This window comes from Doryrhamphus excisus, chromosome 18, assembly GCF_030265055.1.
Source record: "Doryrhamphus excisus isolate RoL2022-K1 chromosome 18, RoL_Dexc_1.0, whole genome shotgun sequence".
Classification (NCBI taxonomy): Eukaryota; Metazoa; Chordata; class Actinopteri; order Syngnathiformes; family Syngnathidae; genus Doryrhamphus; species Doryrhamphus excisus.
Genome location: NC_080483.1, coordinates 5590176 through 5615653, shown reverse-complemented (window position 1 = coordinate 5615653; position 25478 = coordinate 5590176). Strand labels below are relative to the sequence as shown.

Sequence of the window (25478 nt, the reverse complement as noted above, 5' to 3'; positions counted from 1 at the left end):
TCGACTTACTCTCAAACCACGAGTCGGTGAAACTCGACTTACTCTCAAACCACGAGTCGGTGAAACTCGACTTACTCTCAAACCACGAGTCGGTGAAACTCGACTTACTCTCAAACCACGAGTCGGTGAAACTCGACTTACTCTCAAACCACGAGTCGGTGAAACTCGACTTACTCTCAAACCACGAGTCGGTGAAACTCGACTTACTCTCAAACCACGAGTCGGTGAAACTCGACTTACGCTCAACCCACGAGTCGGTGAAACTCGACTTACGCTCAACCCACGAGTCGGTGAAACTCGACTTACTCTCAACCCACGAGTCGGTGAAACTCGACTTACGCTCAACCCACGAGTCGGTGAAACTCGACTTACGCTCAACCCACGAGTCGGTGAAACTCGACTTACTCTCAACCCACGAGTCGGTGAAACTCGACTTACTCTCAACCCACGAGTCGGTGAAACTCGACTTACTCTCAACCCATGAGTCTGTGAAACTCGACTTACTCTCAACCCATGAGTCGGTGAAACTCGACTTACTCTCAGCCCATGAGTCGGTGAAACTCGACTTAGTCTCAGCCCATGAGTCGGTGAAACTCGACTTAGTCTCAGCCCATGAGTCGGTGAAACTCGACTTAGTCTCAGCCCATGAGTCGGTCAAACTCGACTTAGTCTCAGCCCATGAGTCGGTCAAACTCGACTTACTCTCAGCCCATGAGTCGGTCAAACTCGAGTCTTTGTCAAGCAGTGTGCCAGCGAAACACACGTCTTTGTAAGTGAACAAACGTCTTGTGACTTCTGAAACACTTATCACAACACGCTAATCTCTGATCAACAATGCTTTTGTTCTTGTTGGTGGCAGGAGCACAAGGTTCTTCTCACAGGAACGCCTCTGCAGAACTCAGTGGAGGAGTTGTTCAGTTTGTTGAACTTCCTGGAACCCCTGCAGTTCCCATCGGAGAGCACCTTTCTGGAGGAGTTCGGAGACCTGAAAACAGACGAACAGGTGGGTTGAACTGTGCTTTTTAGGATGATGTGCATGAAGCACCCACCTGACATTTGACCTCAACAGGTGAAGAAGCTACAGGCCATCTTAAAGCCCATGATGTTGAGGAGACTGAAGGATGATGTGGAAAAGAATCTTGCACCTAAAGAAGAGACAATCATAGAGGTACAGCACCAATTCGTCTTTCTGATTGGTTACTTAATTAGCAACCTTTTTCTGGATGAAGATGCATTTTCAGTCTCAGTGTACATGTTGCTGAGCATTCTCTCTTTTTGTGTTCCTGCAGGTGGAGCTGACCAACATTCAGAAGAAATACTATCGAGCCATTTTAGAGAAGAACTTCTCTTTCCTGTCCAAAGGAGCAAACCAGCACAACATGCCAAACCTCATTAACACTATGATGGAGCTCCGCAAGTGCTGTAATCACCCGTACCTGATAACTGGTGAGAGTGCCCATAGAGGACAATGTAGCCCTAATAGCTTCATATTGGAACTAGTTCAACAAGGCTTTTGCTGGGCCTTTGATTATCAGTTTTTCTCAAACCTCACTTTGGTCCACATTGACGAACCTCTCCCTTACCTTGCTCTTCTACCAGGAGCAGAGGAGAAGATTCTGGAAAGCTTCAGGAAGAGCCACAGTCCAGATGCGCCTGACGTGCAGCTGCAGGCAATGACCCAGGCAGCTGGCAAACTGGTGCTGATTGACAAGCTGCTACCCAAACTGCTGAGCGGGGGCCACAAGGTCTTGGTCTTCTCCCAGATGGTGCGCTGCCTGGACATCCTGGAGGACTACCTCATCCAGAGGCGGTGAGAAGAGAAGAAAAGGTCTCAGGTCTGTTCTGAGCTTAAAATAAAGTCATTTCCCATGAATGTGATTCATAGATACACATATGAACGCATTGACGGCCGCGTGCGAGGGAACCTGCGACAGGCCGCCATCGACCGGTTCTGCAAGCCGGATTCAGACCGTTTTGTTTTCCTGCTGTGCACCAGAGCAGGAGGGCTGGGAATCAACCTGACAGCGGCAGACACGTGCATCATCTTTGATTCGGACTGGAACCCCCAGAACGACCTGCAGGTGGGCACCAGCCACACTTGGTTCCGTTGTTCCCCTGCGCTGGATGTGCTGTATGCCGCAAATGAGATCATTCATGATGCTTACGATCACGCTCCGTCAGGCCCAGGCACGCTGCCACCGCATCGGCCAGAGCAAAGCGGTGAAGGTCTACAGACTCATCACGAGGAACTCCTATGAGAGGGAGATGTTTGACAAGGCCAGTCTGAAGCTGGGACTGGACAAAGCCGTCCTCCAGGACATCAACCGCAAAGGAAACCTCAATGGGGTGAGACTTGCAGTGGAGTTGAAATCGTAGCCTGGATGACTCCTGCTGATGGGAATGTGATGACGGTTGTGCAGGTACAACAGCTCTCCAAGCTGGAGGTGGAAGATTTGTTGAAAAAGGGGGCGTATGGAGCACTGATGGACGAAGAAGACGAGGGCTCCAAGTTCTGTGAGGAGGACATCGACCAAATCCTTCAGAGACGGACCCAGACCATCACCATCCAGTCTGAGGGGAAAGGATCCACATTCGCAAAGGTCTGAAGGCCGGCAAGACAAGTTTGAAACATCTGGTCATTATGTTATGAACATAGAGGAACATATAAGCACATCTTTCTTCTCCTCAGGCCAGCTTCATCTCCTCGGGCAACAGGACTGACATTTCTCTGGACGACCCCAACTTCTGGCAGAAATGGGCCAAGATTGCAGAAGTAGAAATTGACTCAAGATCAGAGAAGGTAAAGTGGAAAAGAGAACATTGTGACAAGGGAGGGGAGCGTTCATGCTAGAGCAGAGGTCTCAAACTCACGGGCTGCATGCTAGTTTGAGGCCCCCGCCTTGATATGAAAGTTAAATTTGTTTTAATTTGATTTTTGATTTGCTTATTTATTTTTCCATCTTATTTTGTGTTGAAAAATAAAAATTAACATTAAACATTTATTTAATAATTGAATAATAAAAAAATAAATGTATAATAATTTATTATAATTTAATGTTTTATCAGAGCTTTTGCAAAGAACCAAAGCACTGAAAAAGTGGAGGGTATAGCAGAAGCATTGAAGACATTGAAATATAATTAATATTTATATTTTTAAAATATTTTTATTATATATTTTTTTCTTTTATATTTATGTACATACATACACACACACACACACACACATATATATATATATATATGTTTATTTATTTATTTATTTTTTAATTTATTTATTTACTTTTTTAACCTGATGCGGCCCAGCCTCACGCAGACCCTAGCTCCAGTGGCCCTCTGGTAAATTGAGTTTGAGACCCCTGTGCTAGAGAGATGAAGTGGAACCGCCTCAGGTCAAACAATCTGCTCCGGGACACCAGACCACTTGCAAATGGGGCTTAAAAATGACTAAAGAAATTTATTGCCAATACAGTAATGCCTCACGAATTTTGCACCTTCACTCTTATCACAGTTTTTTTAAAATATATATTTTCATGGTTGAATATGGCCTATTATTGGTCCTAAAAAGTGATATTACCATTACTATATTTTGCTGAAAGTAAGCATTTACATATACATTTCTAAGGACGGCACGGCGGTCGAGTGGTTAGCGCGCAGAGTTTGCATGTTCTCCCCGTGCATGTGTGGGTTTTCTCCGGGTACTCCGGTTTCCTCCCACATTCCAAAAACATGCTAGGTTAATTGGCAACTCCAAATTGTCCATAGGTATGAATGTGAGTATGAATGGTTGTTTGTCTACATGTGCCCTGTGATTGGCTGGCCACCAGTCCAGGGTGGACCCCGCCTCTCGCCCGAAGACAGCTGGGATAGGCTCCAGCACCCCCGCGACCCTCTTGAGGAAAAGCGGTAGAAAATGAATGAATGCATTTCTAAATGAAGTGAAATTCAAACATAAGGCATTCAGAAGACTACTTTAAAGATGTTGTGATGATATGTAGTATTCTACATTGGTCACCAGGTGTCACTCATGTTACATTGAGGAGACAATGTCTATTGGAGGTACGATTGACTGTACAGAACAGGATTACCAAAAAAAAAAAAAGCAATTCTCCTCATGCTAAAATGTGTGCATCTATATTATTATTTTATCTATGTCTCATATGTCTTATTTTGTCTTAATCTATCTACTATATTGGATAATGGAGTGTAAGGTGACTATAGGGGTGTTAATTCATATCCAGAGGGCTTTAAGAATGTTACAGTTTTTGCAATGTTTGCATAGTTTCAGGCCCAAAACCATGGGGAAAAAAAAGCACATTTCTTCCTCTCCACATCATAGGAGTCACTGGTGATCGACACTCCTCGCGTGAGGAAGCAGACACGCCACTACAACTCCTTTGAGGATGACGAGTTGATGGAATTCTCTGAGCTGGACAGCGACTCGGAGGAGAAACCTTGTCGGACTCGTCGCTTGGGAGAGCGCAGCCGTCGCTATCTTCGTGCTGAGTGTTTCCGAGTGGAAAAGAACCTGCTCATCTTTGGGTAAGATGAAAAAACTGAAAAACAAGTCTGTTAGCTTGTTGAAGTAGGAAAACACCAAACACGGTATGAAGGTAAATTTGATTAAACTCTCTCATTGCACTTTTCAGTAAACACCAATGTGAATGTAAATGAAGATGCAAATGGAAATATAGGGTTTACACATTGCCATTTGAAGGCAAGAAAATCAACTTGTTCATATTTTCTTTTTTCCTGTCAAGTTGGGGCAGGTGGAAGGACATCCTCAACCATGGGCGCTTTAAGTGGCACCTGGCAGAACGAGACATGGAGGCCATTTGCAGGTCAGTATCATCCCTGCATCACATGGAAAGAATGAGACATCCAAGCATGTATTTATGGACCCGGGAGGCAAACACTTGTCCTAAGTGAGACCTCACAGCTAGGAGACCAGGGTTCAATTCCACCTTCGGCCATCTCTGTGTGGAGTTTGCATGTTCTCCTCGTGCATGCGTGGGTTTTGTACGGGTACTCGAGTTTCCTCCCACATTCCAAAAACATGCTAGGTTAATTAGCGACTCCAAATTGTCCATAGGTATGAATGTGAGTGTGAATGGTTGTTTGTCTATATGTGCCCTGTGATTGGCTGGCCACCAGTCCAGGGTGTACCCCGCCTCTCGCCCAAAGACAGCTGGGATAGGCTCCAGCACCGTCCCGCGACCCTCGTGAGGATAAGCGTTAGAAAATGAATGAATGTTATCAAAGTCATCTTAGTAGCGTAGCGTTGAAATATTAGAGAAAAAATGTTTCTTTAAGGTAATAATATGAGAAACAAAAACATAATTTATTTTTGGAAATTATTTCAGAAATAAAGTCATAATATTACAGGAAGAAAATTTTCCAGAGATTATTTAAGAAGAAATTTGAAATATTTGGGAAATTGAAAATAAGGACAGTTGCCATATTTCACTCCAATGACACAGGAAGCTAAATAGCTAGTCAATGAGAGGTGTGGTTGCTCCCTCTCAGGAACACACTGCCCCCTAGTGTTTTGGCAGATAATTGCAAGTCACGGATACTGGTGCATAATTCATTAAACATTTCACAAACCTTCATAATAGAAAGCAACGGTGACTACAAATTAGTCCACCAAGTTAAAGATTGAATGAATGCGATCGCTCCTCCACGTGATGATAAACTGCATGACAATAATGTGTGTGTGTTGTTGTTTGTAGGGCTTTGCTGGTCTACTGTCTGAAACACTACAAAGGCGACGACAAGATCAAGAGTTTCATCTGGGATCTGATCTCACCCAGCAAGGACGGCCAAGACCAGGAGCTGCTCAACCACTCAGGTCAGCTTCGTTCCATCCTTCAGCAAACACGCTGATATAGTTAATTTTCAAACAGCTAAAATAATGCATAAAGCTAAAAATAACCAATTAGCTAAAAATGTCATCCAATACTTCTCTACAAGAGAGGAGAAATATGATCTCAGGGAAGAAGTAAATTTGAAACACTTCTATGCTAGGACTACGTTAAAAAGCCATAGCATTTCAGTATGTGGAATCAAACTATGGAATACTATGGAGTACCGAAGTACGAGGTGCATTAAAAAAAAAACAAAAAAACGTAAACTGTATTATGGAAAGCAGGAAGTGAACAAATGTAACAGTTACTGATTGTAAAAGTACCAGATGGAGGGGTAGGATTTAAGAAGCTTTGCTTCTTCCTACTCCTTTTGGACATGTGGAACTGTGAACTGATTATGTGATGCATTCAATTGTAATCTGACGCATGTTCAAATGAAATAAAACCATTACCATAACGTGCACCGTGTTTGACCGGTCCAGCACCACTCATCTATCTGTCCCTCAGGTTTAGCAGCTCCAGTTCCTCGTGGTCGTAAGGGGAACAAAGTGAAGCATCAGCTGAACGTTCCAGAGCTGAAGAACGCCGACTGGCTTACCCACTGTAACCCCGAGGTGGTGCTGCAGGACGACAGCTACAAGAAACATCTGAAGCAACACTGCAACAAGTCAGCTCTGTGCTATTTATACTGTGTGTGGCGCATGTGATTTGAAGAAATTATGCTTGTTTGAAAATGTACAAACATGACCATAACAATTCGGGGAGGATTCGCAGTAGAAGATGCAATTTTTGGTGCACCTTGCCACTTCACTTTTTAGAAGGTGGACATTCACTGAACGCACCATGTGTGTAACATGACAACATTTTGACATCAAAAATGAATGTTTTCACAGGCATGACATGTTATATACTCACATACTGTATTTCATGGAAGCAACCTGCTCGTCATCACACTCCTTCTCCTGCAGGACAGTAAGTCACTTATGGAACTCAACATGTTCCTTATGCAGGACCTCCAAAACAATAGTAGTGCAAGGTAATAGTTATCCACCGTAATTGTCTAAGTCAGGGGTCTCAAACTCAATTTACCTGGGGGCGACTGGAGCTAGGGTCTGGGCAAGGCTGGGCCGCATCAGGTTTTCAAAAAAAAACAAAAAACGCATTTATTAAAAACAGAAAAATATACAAACTTTTTCAGTGCTTTGGTTCCGATTTTCTACAATAAAAGCTCTGATAAAACATTCCACTGTTCTCAAATATCTTAATTTTTATTTTTCTGCACAAAATAAGATGAAAAATAAATAAACAAATCAAGAATAATGAAAATCAATCATCAATCAGTAATAAACAAAAAAATATAATAATAATAATAAAACGGCAAACAATAAAAACTTAAAAAACCACATATAGTTGGTGGGTAGACAAATTATTTTTTTCTCAGATTAAAATTAACAAAGCATTATTAGAGCCCTGTAGACATGACAAAACACGACTAAACAACAAAAAAAACACAACTGCAGGGTCTTGAGACACATGCTAACTCGCAAACTAGAGCGCTAGCGACCTAAACGGTAGCCTTCAAGTTATTTCCTTTAAACTTAAATAGCCCAAAACTTACCACTTCCACACGGATAGGGAGGATAACTATTAACAGTTATTTAACCTTTAACATGAACATTAATCAAACGTAATAATTTTTTCTGGGTACATGATACCATACAGCATCCATATCAAACTTGCGCGGGCCGCACTAACATTAAACTTTCATATCAAGGCGGGGGCCTCAAACTAGTGTCCTGCGGGCCACATTTGGCCCGCGGGCTGCGTGTTTGAGACCACTGGTCTAAGTAATCTTTCTGAGATAATAGACTGCTTGGTATTATATAAGCCGTGCACTGGATTGCAATCGACGTAATTTAGAAATTTTTCAGCTGTTTCGTTTGCTACAACGAGTGTTTGGACATTACTATTTCTGTCCCGTCTACAGTCCATGGCCCAAAAATGACATCGTCTTTATATATGAATGTTTTGTTGAAATATCATAGCATATATTCACCTACATTGGGATTGCATTTAGTTTCTTTAATGTAGAAAATGTATCAAAGTGGCCCCAACGTCAGCTTCCGTGTTTGCATGTGTCACTACAGGGTGCTGCTGAGGGTGAGGATGTTGTACTACCTGAAGGTGGAGGTCCTGGGTGAAGCTGCCAATCAGGCTCTGGAGGGCGAGGCAGCCAGGTACGTTGTCCTGTCATTGTCTTGTCTTTGCTTCTCCTGACGTGACACACACATGATGGATGTTGATGATGTGACTTATCCCGCGCCAGTAAATTGGACGTGTCGCTGCCAGACATCGACTACATCGAGATTCCAGCTTCGTGGTGGGATGCCGAGGCGGACAAGTCTCTTCTCATAGGTGTCCACAAACATGGTGAGCACTTTGACGTGACGGCTTGTTGAAATTTATTTTTTTTTAATGCCACACGTCTGCTTGACCAGGTTATGAGCGCTACCATGCCATGCGCGCCGATCCAGACCTCTGTTTCCTGGAAAGGGTCGGGATGCCTGATGTCACTGCGTTGTGTGCAGAGCAGGGGGCAGGGGAGGCGGCTTCCGACATCACTGACAGGTATGACAACGTGCTCCACTTGCATTGTGTTGCATTGATTAAAACTGCAGCTGGTTCACAGTGTGTTCCACTGTCTTTATCTTTCAGCAGCAGTGTGGTCAAAGCAGAAGATGCCAATGAGAGCAGTGGAAGTAAAGCTGATGGTGGAGATGTTCGCGATGAGAGCAGCAAGGTGAACATACAAAATCTAATGTTAGCTAACATGGGAATCACTGATGGAGGATATATTTGCTTCAATTCTTGTCTTCAATGTTTGTCTTCCATTTTCAGGGAGAGGAAACCTCCTTCAGCACGGACGCCTCTGACAAACCTGACAGCACCGCTCCAGGTGAGAGCTTCTCCGCTGTTGTAAATGTGGTGACATGTGGCTGGTTGGTCTTCACTCCTTTTCCCTGGAACCAAACGCATAAAGTCAATCTGTTCATGATTCTAAATCGGCATGTGGTTCTAAAGAGTGTCACTGCTTCACAGACTCTCATTTGTCAGCTGACCTGTGCGCCCAGGACGCTACTTTGGTCACAACAACAGCAGGAACAGGAACAGGGACCGGCGTGGCGGCCCTCCACGTGGTCCAAGCGCGACCCCTGTGGCCCACGGGCCCTGCGCTGACGGCCCGCCTACGACGCCTCATCACCGCCTACCAGCGCTTCACGCTACGCCGCGAACCCCTGCTGAGGCCAGACTTCCTGCTTCATGACGGCATGGTTGGCATAGGGGTGGCCCCCCACGGCCACCACACCGAGGGGCCTCTGGCCTGGCAGCTGGGGGAGGAGCTGAGGCGGTGCTCTGTGGCCGCCACCGAACCAGACACTGTTTTTCTGGAGTGGCAGAGAAGGTGAGGCACTATCCCTGAAATGTTGACTATCTGCCTGTCAAAATATGACATTAATATAGGCCTGAGCAATATGAACCAAAACTCATATCACAATATATTTATGTTGAATATCGCATACAAGCGTATTCAAGAGTTAAACTGCATGAAAGCTTCTCAACCTCTCCCCTGACAGTTCCTTGCCCCCCCCCAAGGGAACTGTCTTTGAAATACGTAAATATAGAAAAAGTAAATATAATAACAGTCTTCTTTATGACAAACCTTTCATAATGCAAAAAAATGGTCAGTTCTTACCATAAGAACACTTCATGAAATAAAAAAAAAATGTAACTGTCTGCAGCAACTCAAATTTGGAACAGTATAATTTTTTTCACAAAGCAGAACCTCATAGAATAGAGCAAAAAAGTGAGTAAAAACAGCCTCATTATGTTAGTACATGTACCATTCCTTCTCAAACAATGGCTGGATTTCATCCATACGTCTGCTGTGTGTCTCAGGTGGACCCGTCGCGAGCAGATGGACTTCTACCGCACAGTGTCATCGTTTGGAGTAGTGTACGACCCCGAGAGGAAAGTCTTTGACTGGTCCCAGTTCAGAGTTCTGGCCCGACTGGAGAGGAAGACGGACGAGAGTTTGGAGAGATACTTCAACTCTTTTGTCAACATGTGCAGGACGGCGTGCAAGCTGCCTCCCAGGAAAGAGGAAGGTGGGATCTGGCATGATTTCGGAACATAAGACAATGTGGTTAGTTTGAAGTGTTGCAGTGAGATTCTGCCAGATCTGGGTGCATCCAAACAAAACTCTCAAAAAAACACTCTCAAAAAAGTTAAAACCTTCGTGAAAATTTTAATGATCAACCAAAAGGTTGGGCACAAGAAATTATTAAGTGTCTCACAGGTATTTCCCTCCTCTGACCGTGCCTTTTCGTCCTGGCGCAGTTCTGCTGAACTGTAGTGTTTTTGCATCCTTGTTAAATTGCTGCAAGCCTCCTCCTTTTGAACTGAAGATTAATTTACAGTATTCCCTATTGTTGCCGTATAGGCACCTAACGTCGACATTCCCTGATCATGTCCAGAATCTTTTGTGCGATGGTTAGCTTCCTCCTCCGCCTTTGGGGCGCCGAACGCTTCATCAACATTGTGGGTTTTGTCTGGGAGAAAATTGCAAACATACAAAGACTGCAAGCTACCAGCAAATTGCCTATTTACAATGTAAAGGCTAAACTTGGAGCTCATTCCACACCACGGACATACTATTGAGTCTCTGTGGAGCACAACACAGTTTGATGAGGTCTCACTCACATAATGATATCAATATTGGCAGAAAAAATTATAGCGATATGCCAGAATTGGCCGATAAAGTCCAGACGTACGACAAAATTGCAAATTGTATTATTTGCGGATGATACCACAGCTTTTTGTTCTGGAGGGAGTACACACGGAATCATTATTAGAAAAGTCAGAGAAGAAATGGTCACACTAAAAAGATGGTTTGATGATAATAGATTGTCCTTGAACCTAAGTAAAACTAAAATCATGCTGTTTGGTAACAGCAGAAAGGACACGCACCAGCAAATACAAATAGACGGTGTGGACATTGAAAGGGTGAACGAAAATAAATTTCTGGGGATCACAATAGATGAAAATATGAGCTGGAAACCTCATATTACAAATATACAACATAAGGTGGCCAGAAATATTTCAATATTGAACAAAGCAAAATTTGTTCTCAATCAGAAATCACTCCACACTCTTTATTGCTCTTACTTATTGTGTGGAAATATGGGCTAATAACTATAAAAGCAATCTTCACTCGCTAAATGTACTGCAAAAAAGGTCAGTAAGGATAATTCATAATGCCGCCTACAGAGAACATACTAACTCCTTATTTCTAAAATCACAAATACTTCATCTTGCTGATATAGTTCATCTTCAAACAAAAATAATGCATAAGGCTCAAAATAACCAATTAGCTAAAAATGTAATCCAATACTTCTTTACAAGAGAGGAGAAATATGATCTTAGAGAAGAAGTACATTTGAAACACTTATATGCTAGGACTACGTTAAAAAGCCATAGCTTTTCATTATGTGGAATCAAACTATGGAATGGATTGAGTAAGGAAATCAAACAATGCACAACGATGAGCCAATTCAAGAAACAATACAAGCAGTTGATGTTTGCTAAATACAAGGATGAAGAGTCTTGAACCAGTCATGATGTGCTATATATATCACTATATTGACACTTACTATGGTACACATTATGTCATTGGATGCTCATATCACCTTGTACTTCGGTACGAGGTACATTATTAAAAAAAAAACAAAAAAAAACCCTAAACTTTATTATGGAAAGCAGGAAGTGAACAAATGTAACAGTTACTGATTGTAAAAGTACCAGATGGAGGGGTAGGATTTAATAAGCTTTGCTTCTTCCTACTCCTTTTGGACATGTGGAACTGTGAACTGATGCACTCAATTTTAATCTGATGCATGTTCAAATGAAATAAAACCATTACCATTACCATTACCAAAAAGTGTGACCCCCTGTGTCTTTAGGCTTGGTGGATCCATCAGTGCTGGTGGAGCCGCTGACAGAAGAGAGAGCAGCTCGGACGTTATACCGCATTGAGCTGCTTCGCAAGATTCGAGAGCAGGTGATAGAACTCGCAGACCCCTGCATCTTTCCCAGAGATGGTATTTCACTGAAGAGGCGTGTTCTCTTCCCACAGGTTCTTCTGCATCCGTTACTGTCGGCCCGCCTCCAGCTGTGTCGTCCATCCCTCTACCTTCCGGTTTGGTGGGAATCCGGCAAACACGATCGGGATCTCCTCATCGGAGCGGCGCGCCACGGCTTGAGCCGCACGGACTTCTACATCCTCAACGACCCCCAGTTGAGCTTCCTGGAGGCGCACAGGAACTACGTGAGGGGCCACCCCTCCCATCTGCTCCCTCAAAGTCATCACCACCATTCCGCCATCTCGTCCTCTCAGCAGTTACCCCCCCCTCACTGCTGCCTTTATGACTCCGCCGTTGGTCGCCACTCCCCCCAGCCTCCTGAATATCCCCACCAGCATCACCCTGTGCCTCCATCAGCTCCCTCCTCATCCTCCTCTTCCTCTCACCTCCACCCTCCTCCTCCGCCACTGGACACCCACGAGGCAGCTTCGCCGGGCCTGGGAATAGTTTCAGGTTCTCGTGGAGATTTCCTTGACTGTCCTCCTTTGGATGAGAGCTTGGATCTGGGATCGCTGCAGCACGACGCCATGGCTGCGGACGCTTTGCACGGAGGGAAAGCTTCCAAAGACGCCCTCAACGGTTTCCCATTCAATTCGGCTACAGGAGGTCAAAGCATGCTTAACTCCTACGGCGTGGGAGGGGCAGACCTCCACTCCAAACTGAGGAGCGATGTGCTGGTTGGCGAGCAGGGCTCATCTGAGGAAACGGGGCTGTTGGCACCGTCGGTGGAGCTAGATCAGTTGCAGGTACTGATACTGATACATGTGTTTGTCACTATCTGTCAATGGCTTGCTATTAAACGTCACCAAATGGATTCAGGCTCCCTGGGATGGGACAGATCACTCCAGCCCGGCTCACCATATGTTCAACGAATCTGACCCCATCCTGGGTCCCTCCTCCCTGGAGACGGGATTCCTGGAGGAGGAGGACGAGGAGGCTCCGAGGGCAGATGAGGGAAGAGACAACGGTGGGACGCTTGAGGAGTGTCTGGGCCTCCCCCCCTCGTCGTCACCCTCCCATCCCTCGGCTGCAGACTCTGTGGAGTCATCCAGCTATATGCTGTTCAAGGTTGGTCTGCCAATGAGGGTCAACGTGCACGACTTCAAACCTGAGCTTGTCTTCTTTTCACACTCTCTTAGGACATCGGCGTGAGTGAAGAACCTGGAGCCGATCAGAACGATCTGGCGACCAGCCCCCTCCCGGCCTACATCCCCCCTCCCCCGCTTTCTCCACCCGACATCAGCGGGCACGAGCCTCGGGGTGACACATCCGTGGAGGAACGGAGCGGTGAAGAGAGAGGTGTCGCCTTCAAGTTTGACACCAAAGACGAAGCCGATGTTTCAAAAAAAGAACAAATTCTAGAAGAGGAGGCAGCGTGTGAGCCAGCTCAAGGTATCATCGTTTTACGATTGACCACAAATTTACTGCTGTTTGGATTTTGGAGAGCATGAAAACACAAATATTTATTTCACAGAGATACTTTGGTTTATTGTATATATGTTGCCTTGTTACGTATTACAGGGTTTTCACATTAATTTGGTCATACTTAACAAAGTTACATTGAAATACAGTGGACCCCTGCACATTTGCCATTCACAGCCCCACAAAACCTCATTTAAAATAGGCAATATTCAACCACGACAATGATTAAACAGCAATAGTTTATTCATTATTATTATGGCCGCAGCTATCGAATACCGTATTTTAGTAATTGAGCCTTCTACTAAAACTTTTTTTGATTAATCAAGTAATCGTGAAAACATATTTTTGCTTGGTTATAAAGCAATAATGAATTCACAAGAAAAAATAAATCATTTGCGGCACGGCGTTCCAGTGGTTAGCGCGCAGGCCTCACAGCTAGGAGACCAGGGTTCAATTCCACCCTCGGCCATCTCTGTGTGGAGTTTGCATGTTCTCCCTGTGCATGTGTGGGTTTTCTCCGGGTACTCCGGTTTCCTCCCACATTCCAAAAACATGCTAGGTTAATTGGCGACTCCAAATTGTCCATAGGTATGAATGTGAGTGTGAATGGTTGTTTGTCTATATGTGCCCTGTGCGACCAGTCCAGGGTGTACCCCGCCTCTCGCCTGAAGACAGCTAGGATAGGCTCCAGCACCCCCCGCGACCCTCGTGAGGAAAAAGTGGTAGAAAATGAATGAATGAATGAATGAAAATAAATAATTCACTCAATAATAAATGACCAATTGCTTAAATTTTTTAGATAATCAGGTGTTTCATTTCTTTTTCACACCACTATATGTCTTGTTTTCTCTTATGTCAACTGCATTGGGTAATAGGAGTGTAAAAGTGACAATGGGGTGTTAATTCATGTCTAGAGAGCTATTAATAATACAAACACACACAAACATACCGTATTCAGAAGGTGGCAAAAACTACTACAATATTAATATATATTCATAAATAAAGTCGATCGTACTGCGATAAATGAGGGATTACTGTACTGCTCATTTGTTGGCTTCCTGTGTTGAAATATGTAATTGTAAAGTTGGTCATTTTTGGATAGATTATTCAGTAACAAAGAATTCACAGAAACATTATGGCGTAATATAGAAGTGAAGGATATATGATAAACAATACTTTGACCACAACAAATTCAATAAGGAGGAATAATAAGTACAACTGGTTGTGCGTGGGTTTTCTCCGGGTACTCCGGTTTCCTCCCACATTACAAAAACATGCTAGGTTAATTAGCGACTCCAAATTGTCCATAGGTATGAATGTGAGTGTGAATGGTTGTTTGTCTAAATGTGCTCTGTGATTGGCTGGCCAACAGTCCAGGGTGTCTTACCCAAATACAGCTGGGATAGGCTCCTGCACCCCCGCGACCCTTGTGAGGATAAGCGGTAGAAAATGAATGAATAAGTACAACAAAGTTGTTGCCAATATGTTAAAAATGTGTCACATTGCTTGCTTGTGCCATTTATGTTTTCTTAGGTGTGGACCAAAGTTTGGGATCTATGCGTTTGCCTACTGAGCTGCCAGAGATGGACGTGGCAGAACCAGAACCTGCTTTGAGAGAACAGGAGGAGGGGATCCAGGTCCCAAACCAACTGTGCCAAAACCTCCAGCAGAACTTTGAACAGGGCGGGGCTAAGGAGGACGACGTGCTGCCCTATCTTGGCAAGCTGGAGCAGGATAGTCGTCTCATGTGTCCTATGGAGGAGGTGGACACCTTGATGTTGTATCAGACCACTGAAGAGGAAACCATGGCAAACTCTATTGACCCCGAAGCCCTGATGGCGGATGATCCTGGAGAGTTTCTGCAAGATGAAGGAATGTCAGACGGCTCCAGAGAACATGGTCCAGTGGAGGAAAGAGATCCTGCAGATGAAGTGGACAAGATCCCTCAGTGTCACGTGGATCGGTATTCACTCATGGATGGTACTGTGGTCAAGTCGCATGAGATGGATTCTGGAGTCAAGTTGGAAGAGGGCCAGGATGGTAACGATGAAGATCAGAACCTACTTGAGGACCAAAGTGACAATGATGCAGCTCTGCCTGCTACGAGCACATCTTCTGCTCTGTCAGATGCCAGCAATGAGGAGAAAGACCAGCAGCTCCCAGTCAAGGTGGAGGAAACCAAGACGGAAGATGATATCTTCCCTCAGATGAGTTCTGGCGAGTCCGGAGATGTGGTGACTAAAGCTGAGAGCCTGGACCCTCCTCTCAAAGCAGAAACACTGGAGTCCTTTCCCATCAAGACCGAGAACTCCCACATGAAGCAAGAAGCTCTCCTGCTGATGACCGACACCAAGATGGACATCTCCCAGGTTAAAAACAAGGACAAGTCAGAGGGGTTGGAGTTCAGCGTTCCTCCCACCGGCAAAGCTGACAGCGAGCAGGAGTTTTTGGAGGCGGACAGCACGGTGCAGACTCCAAAGCTGGAGCAGATGGACGGACTGGTGGAAGCATCTGAGACGCTGGAGGTAAAAAGCCAAGTGAAGGAGGAGAGGTCCACCTCCCCAGGTAGGAAAGGAGATGAAAGACATGCTAAGTTAGTCATCATCGCTGAGGATGATCCTGTCCTGTCTTCCAGTGGCGGCGGTGGAAGGCTTAGCAGGAAGTCCCAGGTTCGCCGCTCCTTTTTCCATGTGTGAGCTCCCTGATGGCCTCCATGACAGCCGGGAGCCCACCATCGCTCAGCTCCTACAGGAGAAAGCACTTTACTCCTACTCCGAGTGGCCCAAGGTATTGTTAGCTACTCTGCTTGAACGTTAGCCGAGCATGAGCATCGCCTTCTCATCGCGTTGCAGGACCGTGTGATCATCAACCGTCTGGACAGCATCTGCCACGCCATCCTGAAGGGGAAGTGGCCTTCCTCCAGCGACCAGTATGACTCGCCCGCCACTTTGGCCGCCAGCGCCCTCGCCCAACAACACCTGCAGCGCTCGGGCTTCCTCGCCACCGTGCCGAGCCAGGCCAGGATACAGCAGGCCAGTCCGGGACTGGCCTTCCCGATCCCCCCTCCTCTGACAAGACTCCCCAAGGTGAGCACAGTGGTGTCATGTGAGTGTATCATTTATCTCTGTTCTCTCATGTCATGGCTCACGTGTGTGTCGGCCTGCCACCTTCAGCTTTCAGCTGCTGTAAAAAGTGATTTTAAGGGACTTGAAAGTGCCTGATTTGACCTTCAGCAGAGCAAGAACCCCGTTGATTTTGATGAAAGATCATATGCGTCAATGCTAGATGAGTAGATGTTTGTAGAAGCTTTCACGCTCTTTCAAGGAAGTAGAAGTCAAGGTGAGGCTGTGTTGTCATGTGTTTGTTTTAACAAAAGCATCATTGCTGTCCACCCCTCACCCACCTTGTCCACCCTCACAGTACGTGCCGCGGGGCGGCGGGCGCGGAGCTTGGCGCCTCACCTCCCTCCCTCTCTTGCAGGAGAGACTCGTGGCCCCTCCGTTTCTCCCAGAGATCAAACGAGCCGGAGGGCGGAGGTCTTTTGACTACAAAGCTGTGGCGGCTGCGGCTAAGGTTTTAACCAGCAAGACAACTGGATCGAGCGGCGTTTCTTCTTCTGGGAGGTCCGGCGGGGGCTCTCACCGTGCCATGTTGATCAACGGTTGGCAGGAAGCCGCCATGGACCTCAGCAAGTCGCCGGGGGACATGAGCGCTGCATCAGCTGAAGGCACAGCTGCCTCCGGAATAGGCCAACGCGGCGGCGCTCACAAGCTGCCCCCGCCGCCGCCCCCCATCACCGCCCCACTGACAGGCCAGGCGGGAATCGACATGGCAGGCATCCTGCAGGCAGGCCTCATCCATCCTGTGACGGGACAAATAGTCAACGGCAGCCTGAGAGGAGACGATTCCCTGAGGAGGAGGAGGGGCAGGAGAAGAAACGTGGAGGCGCTTTATTCCGAATTCACCAAGGCCAGACTCCACCTACCAGACACCACACAGGTCATTCCAGATATCTCCTGTCTATCTACTAACCATCTATCCATCCATCCATCCATCCATCCACGGGGATAGTATGTACTGTATGTGTATAATATACACATACAGTATAATATGTATACACAAATCATACAAAATAGATATTGTCCAACTCTCAATTTCTGATACCGATATCAGCTGATAGCGATACTGATATGTGTAACATGACATATCTCCTTTGATGGAATGAAAAAATATTTGTTGTGTTTGTTTGTTGAATTTTTTTAATATCGGTTTTCATGATCGGTGAAAAAAATCTGATGCCGATGTCAACCGATATCGCATTTTATGCTGATAATTTATTGGTACTGATAATTATCAGACATCCCAAGTAATAATAGATAGGTAATGGTAATGGTTTTATTTCATTTGAACATGCATCAGATTACAATTGAGTGCATCCCATAATCAGTTGACAGTTCTACATGTCCAAAAGTAGTAGGAAGAATCAAAGCTTATTAAATTCTACCCCTCCATCTGGTACTTTTACAATCAGTAACTGTTACATTTGTTCACTTCCTGCTTTCCATAATACAGTTTGTTTGTTTTTTGTTTTTTTTTAATAATGCACCTCATACCGAAGTAAGCAATGACCGCTTTTCCTCACGAAGGTCGCGGGGGGTGCTGGAGCCCATCCCAGCCGTTTCCGGGCGAGAGGCGGGGCACACCCTGGACTGGTGGCCAGCCAATCACAGTGCACATATAGACAAACAACCATTCACACTCACATTCATACCTATGGACAATTTGGAGTCGCTAATTAACCTAGCATGTTTTTGGAATGTGGGAAGAAACCGGAGTACCCGGAGAACATGAAAACTCCACACAGAGATGACTGAGGGTGGAATTGAACCCTGGTGTCCTAGCTGTAAGGTCTGCGCGCAAATCACTCGACCGCCGTGCTGCCCCATTATTTGACTTCCTATTTCAAAATCATTTGTTTAGTTCGAGGATCAGGCGCCTTCTTTGAGTCGCCGCCTGACCAATGATCACATCGCGGTGGAAAAGTGGAAAACTCACCATACCTTGCCAAACGTGGCATGTAATTATTAGTCAAGAAAGTTGTCTAATGAATCTATAGAATAATAGAATGTTAGTTACTTTTTGAATGGAACTTGTCAAATGTATTGAGCTATAATAATATCTAATTTCTATATTTAAATCTATCTCTACTGATCTACAGGGCCGCGTGGAGGTCATCAGCCACGCCTCTGTCTCCTCCTCCACCTCCTCACCCTCCCCCTCATCCTCGGAACGCCCCGCCGCGACCCCTACGCCGTCGTCCTCATCGACGTCCACCCCGACGCAGACCCCTCCCCAGCCAGAGTTGACAGCCATAGAGCGGGAGGCGGCTGGCAAAGGTTTGATGGAGTGGCTGAGACAGAAACCAGGGTACAGCTTGGATCTTCCTTTTGCTCACGTGAGTTTGTAGTTTTTTGTTTTTTTTTTTGCACTTGGTGAAAAAACTAAGTCCATCAAAGAACTTTCTTGTCTTTGGTCCACTCTGTGTCTCTCCAGGTGGGAGCAGGGGTCTTGCACGGTTTGGTGGAGCGCCCCAAACAGAGGAGGCATCGCTGCAAAGACCCCACCAAGCTGGACATCAACACCTTGACGGGGGACGAGCGTGTTCCCGTGGTGCACCGCGGCACTGGACGCAGGGTACGCTTGTTGTTGTCGTCATGTCTTTGGGCGCACCCTGCTTGGGCGCGCTTCACATGTCAAGTCTGGCACGTTTGACTCGTGTGAACACATTTTGGCCATTGGTGTGCGTAAGAAAGTCATGTGACCTACCCCTTCAAAAGTGTATCAAAGGTGCCGGCCTTTAGTTGTGTCCCGCTCACATGATATTCCTGTCTCACAGCTGGGGGGCGCCATGGCTCCAGCCATCAAGGAGCTGTCCAGGTGGTTGGATGCCAACTCGGAGTACTTTGTGGCTCCAGACTGGGCGGACGTGGTCAAACATTCCGTGAGTACAGAAGACCTTTCTGCCGGGGCGGCTAGGTTACGCTAGCTTATTAAGCTGGACCTCCTCTCCACCTCCAGGGCTTCCTTCCAGAGGGAAAGTTCTCTCGGATCCTAACAGAACCAGTCAACAGAGACCCCGCCTCCCGACGGCGTGGACGCCGCCCTCGCAGCGAGATGCCCAAACCCCTCCTGTCTGACTCCTCCCCCTCCGGCCTCGGGCCCCCGCTCTTCATGAATGGAGGTTTAATTGGCAGCATGGACTCAATGGTGGCCATGCAGAACCTCCGCGGCGGCATTCCCGGAATTCCCATCTCTGGAATCATGGCGGCTGGATTCCCTCACGTTTTCCCCACGGCGGGAGGGGGCGGGGCGTCGGCGGAGGATGCTAAGAACGGCTTGAGTATGCTTCCCATGATGCTGCACGGCATCCCGCCCCCCCACGGGGCCTTGTTCGGCGTCGGTGCCATGATGGCGCATACGCCCCCTCCCCTCCACACCAGCCCCTCCTCCTCGTCCTCGTCCTCTTCGCCGTCGGCCACAAAGGTCACCACTACAACTGCGGCTGTCACGTCAGAGGCGGGCGGCCCCACGTCGACAACGGCGGCAGAGAGCGGCGAGAAGAAGTGTCGCCGTGACGACAAAGCAGCAGACGCCGAGACGCCGGCCGCGGTCGTCACCTCCACCAGCAGGGGGCATCCCGGCGGCCATCTTAGCTTCAACCCCTTCCTCATCCCAGGCATGTCCCACGGCCTCCTGTACCCCCACATGTTCCTGCCCCACGGGGGCATCGTGGCGCTTCCTGCTATGCCGCCCGGCACCACAGACGTCTCACCGGGAAGCCCCAAGAGGAGGCGCAAGACAGATCAGGAGGAAGCAGAGCAGCAGGCTGAGGAGGACGACGAGGAGGAGGCAGCGGCGGCGGTGGAGGAGGAGGAGGAAATTGAGGAGGAGGAGGTGGTGAAGGAGGAGCAGCCGACCAACCAGAGTGAAAGTACAATCAAAGAGGAGGAGCCACCCCCGCATGAGAGCGGAGGGGCGGGGCTTACTGAGCCCCTTCAAGCAGACTGCCAACAGCACGCTGAGGAAGAGTAGAAGACAAGAAGTGTGTACAGTTTATGTCGTGTCCGTCAGTCCTTTTATTATTATTATTATTATAATTATTGATAATGTCACGTTTATACACTAAGACCCCGCCCACCATCTCCAATCACAAGAAGACTGTCAGTCAAAAACAAGCTCATGGTCTTCTCTCTTCTATTTTTTTTTTTGCGCAATGCTCTGAATTCCTCACACACAGCGCCCTCCGGCGGCCGACGACTGAAACCCACTTCCTGCTCAAGCGGCCACGTGACTCCGCCCAGCAGGAAGCGGCCTCGAGGAAAAGCAGCGAACAATCCTGGCCTTTGTTTTGACTTTTTAACGTCATCACCAAGAGACACAAAGTCACTTTGAGACACGGAGAGCAGAGTGTGGCCTGCAGGGGGCAGCGTTTTTTTCAATTTGACACCGCGCGGCATCACACGGACAATGAACCGTCACATCATGGAGCGTATGCGTGGCCGTGTCTGTGTGCGTGTGTCCCCTCCTTTTGTGTCAACATTCTTCATGTGGTGCTGTATATTGCTTTTTTACTTTGGTTCCTTTTTGGGGCCTCCTGCGTGTGTCGCCATTGGCTGAGGAAAACTTGATGTGTGTGTGTGTGTCCTACCAGGAAGTACTGTAAAAGTTGCTGGTTAGCATAACAGGGTCACTTTGTTTTGGTTTGTTTTCATACATGAAAACATCATTTTTGCACAACGTTGTTTTGTGAATGTCAACCACTTTGTGTGTGTGTGTGTGTTCGTGTGTGTGTGTCTCGTCCTGACAGGTCACTTTTTTTCTTAGCCGTTGCCTTGTCACACTTTGTGGCTCCATATAATTTATTATTATTGGACTCTTCTTTTGCTTTGCCAAACATTTACCAAATAGGAAGCTGCATCCCAACGTGTTCATCAGTCCAAGGCCTTATTTCACTGTCGGGCGTTTGGTTGTCGTTGGTCAAAGCACAAAGTCACTCTTTGCTTCTCAGTGCCTCTTCAAGCGGCTCCATCTTGTCAACCTGAAGCATCAAACTTGTTGGTGGAGTTCATCATCATCATCATTATCATCATTGTGGTCTTATTTTGTTTTCCCCTCCTCCCTTTGTAGTTGGAATATTTGGGGCAAGAGGAGAAGGTCGTGACCTCCAGGAAGAGAGGACGGGCGCACGGGTGAATGGCGAGGAGCTTGTTTGTGCTTTCACGTTAATCAGCTTACGTGTTAGCTAACGTGATGATGGAGGGGGATGCAAGCAGTGTTGAGCGTCATGTGACACGTGTCACAGAAGAGTAAAGTACTTTTTTTTTTAAGAGTTCTGATAAAACTGCTCCAACACGAAGCTGCTTGTCGCTTTGAGGCGGCGCTGCAAGAGGAGTGTGCAGATATCGCGTGGTGGCATCGTTTTGGGGTGATATCGTAGCGTGGTCATGTCATAATGTGGTGATATCGTAGCGTGGTGATGTCATAATGTGATATTGTAGCGTGGTGATGTCATAATATGGTGATATCGTAGCGTGGTGATGTCATAATATGGTGATATCGTAGCATGACGACAGCATGATATCACCCTCACCATGCTGTATCGACACATGATGATCACTACGCTGATACCACCACGCTATGATGTCATAATGCAGTATGATGTGATGTCATAGCTTAGTCATGTCATAACTCGATGACATCATAGCATGGTGATATTGCGGCGATATCATGACATCATGGCACAGTGACAGATTCTTAGCAATCTAGCGTGATGATATAGCATGGTGATGTCGCAATGTGGTGATATCGTAGCGTGGTGATGTCATAATATGGTGATATCGTAGCGTGGTGATGTCATAATATGGTGGTATCGTAGCGTGGTGATGTCATAATATGGTGATATCGTCGCGTGGCGACAGCATGATATCACCCTCACCATGCTGTATCGACACATGATCACTACGCTGATACCACTGCGCTATGATGTCATAATGCAGTATGACGTGATGTCATAGCATAGTCATGTCATAACTCGATGACATCATAGCATGGTGATATTGCGGCGATATCATGACATCATGGCACAGTGACAGATTCTTAGCAATCTAGCGTGATGATATAGCATGGTGATGTCGCAATGTGGTGATATCGTAGCGTGGTAGCATATCACTGTCACCACGCTATGGCATCACAATGCTATGTTGATGCATCATGTATGATGTCATGCTGTGATACCATCACTATGATGTCATAATATCACATGTGATATCAGTGTTTTATACAGCATGGTAACATAGCCTAGTGATATCAGCATGACATCTTAGTGTATCACCACACTATGATGTCATAATATCACATGTGATATCACTGTTTTATACAGCATGGTAACATAGCCTAGTGATATCAGCATGACATCTTAGTGTATCACCACGTTGTGTTATCACCACACTATGATGTCATAATATCACATGTGATATCAGAGTGTTTTATACAGCATGGTAATATAGCCTAGTGATATCAGCATGACATCTTACTGTATCACCACGTTGTGTTATCACCACACTATGATGTCATAATATCACATGTGATATCAGTGTTTTATACAGCATGGTAACAGCCTAGTGATATCAGCTTGACATCTTACTGTATCACCACGTTGTGTTATCACCACACTGTGATGTCATAATATCACATGTGATATCAGTGTTTTATACAGCATGGTAACATAGCCTAGTGATATCAGCATGACATCTTAGTGTATCACCACGTTGTGTTATCACCACACTATGATGTCATAATGCAGTATCACATGTGATATCATAGCACGATGACGTGATAGGCGTGATATCACAGCACAACTGGATGAATCATAGCTGGTTGACATCCTCGTCAGGTGCCAATCAATCCAGCAGTCACCGAAAGACAACAATGGAGGACATCTTGTGTTGTCAACCAATCAGCGTACCGCTCTGTGTTAAGTTCCGCCCCTTCATTGACCCTACCACTGCACTCGGCACACCAACAGAGGGCGCCAAAGACTACTAGTTGTGAGTCATTTGGGGGTGACGTGATGAAACAGCAAGAAAGCGAAGTAGAATGAGCTTTAGTGTTCACATTTTGTTATTAATTAGCTTCTGGAGCGCTCCATAAAAAACATAATAATCATAAAATCACCTGGGTGGTCGTCAGCGCAACCTGTCCCACTTCTCTCCAACACCTTCCCCCAAAAGTCCATCAGATCTAAAAGAGGACAATCCATTGGCGAGGAGAACGCCTTCCATCCCGCCTCCTCCGGTCCCCGAGTCACGTGACCTGCAACTGACACATTAGAGTCCACGCTGTCCAGCATCTGGCCACTTCATTAGGTACACCTGCACACGGGAGGTGTCGTCGAGCACAATCGTCGCATCGACTCTCCGGACGTTGTGTACCTAATGAAGTGGCCAGCGCGTGCCCATGTGATGTAAGACGAAATAAGAGCACTTGTAAAAATGTCTTTAAAATAGAAAAAAAAGAAAAGCCGTTTGTTGAAGTCGAGAAAGCAAATCATGACGTCTGTGGTGGGGTTTTCCTTAATTGACTTTATTTTTTCATATTTGTATATTCTATATCTCTGCATTCCCATGTGGACGCGTCTTCACGCTGTCCTCGCGTGGTCTGTCTCGTCTTTTATGCTGCAATAAAAGATGACCTTCAACTTTTCTAGCCTGCATGACCACTTCCTCTTTTGTACACAAAAATGCCCCTGTCGTTCTTCCACACCACACTCATCATCACCGTTGGCATGACAGCAGAAAATGTCATATTTATTTATCATACACGGGCCTCAAATGTATCAAATACACCACATTGGGCAAATTGATATTCAGAAAAAGTTATAGTTACGAGTTTATTTCCCCCAAAAGTAATTGAATCAGTAACCGAATTACTCCTTCATTCATGTAATTGGTTATTAGTTGAGTTCGTTTTTGTGAATGGGTTCGCATTGTTCACTTTAAGAGAGACGGCAAAATATTCGACTCGCTCGCGAAAGTTCCATCAGTGCATAACAACAGCGCATGTCACACTCATAAACATAGATGCCTCATCGAATGGGTTTGTCCACTGCTGCGATACGTCAATGGCGCCGCCATATTGGATGGGTGAAGGCTACACTGTCAGTGAATAGAAGTAAGTGTACTTACGTTCAAAATGCTACTAATATTCTACAAATAAATATAAGGTAATTCCTCTCGTTATAGACTTAGACTAGATAATAGACTTGGGAAACAATTGTTTTTGTTTTACTGTTTATTTGACGTACGTAAAAGTTACTATTGGCTGTCCTAGAAGTCACGTGATGACCCCAGCTAATTTACATATCATTTGCATATAATGTTGCTGAACGCTGTAGGAAAAAAACACATAACTCGAAGTAGAGACACAAAAAAAACACATTAAATTAATTAGATTCTTGGTTTGTTGATTTAAAATTGTCAAGCATGTCGTCAAAAATAACGGTTTTAACTGTATTGTTCTGTATTTGTGTTCAAGCGCAAATGAATTGCTATTACACATATTCACCAGAAGAGTGCGCTATACCACACCTGTAATGTTAATACGATATGAGCCATCGAATAAACACAGCATCATCTCTTATTCGCTGTTCACTTGTGCTAATTTAGGAGTTGTCAATTGTCAAGACCTTTGAGAGGCGGTGGCCGAGATAAAATATGAGTTATTTTACTTTGATGAAATGATGGTCATCACCAATAATCTAGTTAATTTGTACTTTTGAAGGAAAATTTGTAATATATCATGTTGCTTGTTAAGCCTTAGTAACGCTATAAGGGAGTTGCTATTAATATTTGACATTTTAAAATGTATTCAATTATTTATTAATTACTATCATGTATTTTTATTTTGTATGTTGATTGTTAAGCAAAGAGGGCAC

At 45.8% G+C, this 25478-nt stretch overlaps 1 protein-coding gene across 5 annotated transcripts in view; it reads left to right on the top strand.

Annotated features, from left to right (window-relative positions):
- Nucleotides 1-24231, top strand: part of chd6 (chromodomain helicase DNA binding protein 6) — a 61013-nt gene extending 36782 nt beyond the window's left edge. For 3 of the 5 annotated variants that reach the window (XM_058054334.1, XM_058054332.1, XM_058054333.1), the window contains 31 exons: nt 860-1003; nt 1070-1168; nt 1290-1446; nt 1600-1810; nt 1886-2081; nt 2182-2346; nt 2421-2600; nt 2690-2800; nt 4337-4539; nt 4758-4838; nt 5730-5848; nt 6372-6531; nt 8012-8101; nt 8191-8294; nt 8363-8492; nt 8580-8664; nt 8763-8820; nt 8964-9327; nt 9822-10030; nt 11885-11982; nt 12058-12810; nt 12884-13132; nt 13204-13456; nt 15020-16051; nt 16122-16273; nt 16339-16572; nt 16907-17485; nt 18705-18941; nt 19040-19180; nt 19383-19487; nt 19565-24231. In XM_058054334.1, the coding sequence (XP_057910317.1) occupies nt 860-1003; nt 1070-1168; nt 1290-1446; nt 1600-1810; nt 1886-2081; nt 2182-2346; nt 2421-2600; nt 2690-2800; nt 4337-4539; nt 4758-4838; nt 5730-5848; nt 6372-6531; nt 8012-8101; nt 8191-8294; nt 8363-8492; nt 8580-8664; nt 8763-8820; nt 8964-9327; nt 9822-10030; nt 11885-11982; nt 12058-12810; nt 12884-13132; nt 13204-13456; nt 15020-16051; nt 16122-16273; nt 16339-16572; nt 16907-17485; nt 18705-18941; nt 19040-19180; nt 19383-19487; nt 19565-20578 (7713 nt within the window). In that variant the 3' untranslated portion in view covers nt 20579-24231. The remainder of the gene's footprint in view (nt 1-859; nt 1004-1069; nt 1169-1289; nt 1447-1599; nt 1811-1885; nt 2082-2181; nt 2347-2420; nt 2601-2689; nt 2801-4336; nt 4540-4757; nt 4839-5729; nt 5849-6371; nt 6532-8011; nt 8102-8190; nt 8295-8362; nt 8493-8579; nt 8665-8762; nt 8821-8963; nt 9328-9821; nt 10031-11884; nt 11983-12057; nt 12811-12883; nt 13133-13203; nt 13457-15019; nt 16052-16121; nt 16274-16338; nt 16573-16906; nt 17486-18704; nt 18942-19039; nt 19181-19382; nt 19488-19564) is intronic. The other 2 variants (XM_058054335.1, XM_058054336.1) reach the window with 2 other exon arrangements.
- Nucleotides 24232-25478: the final 1247 nt, after the last annotated feature.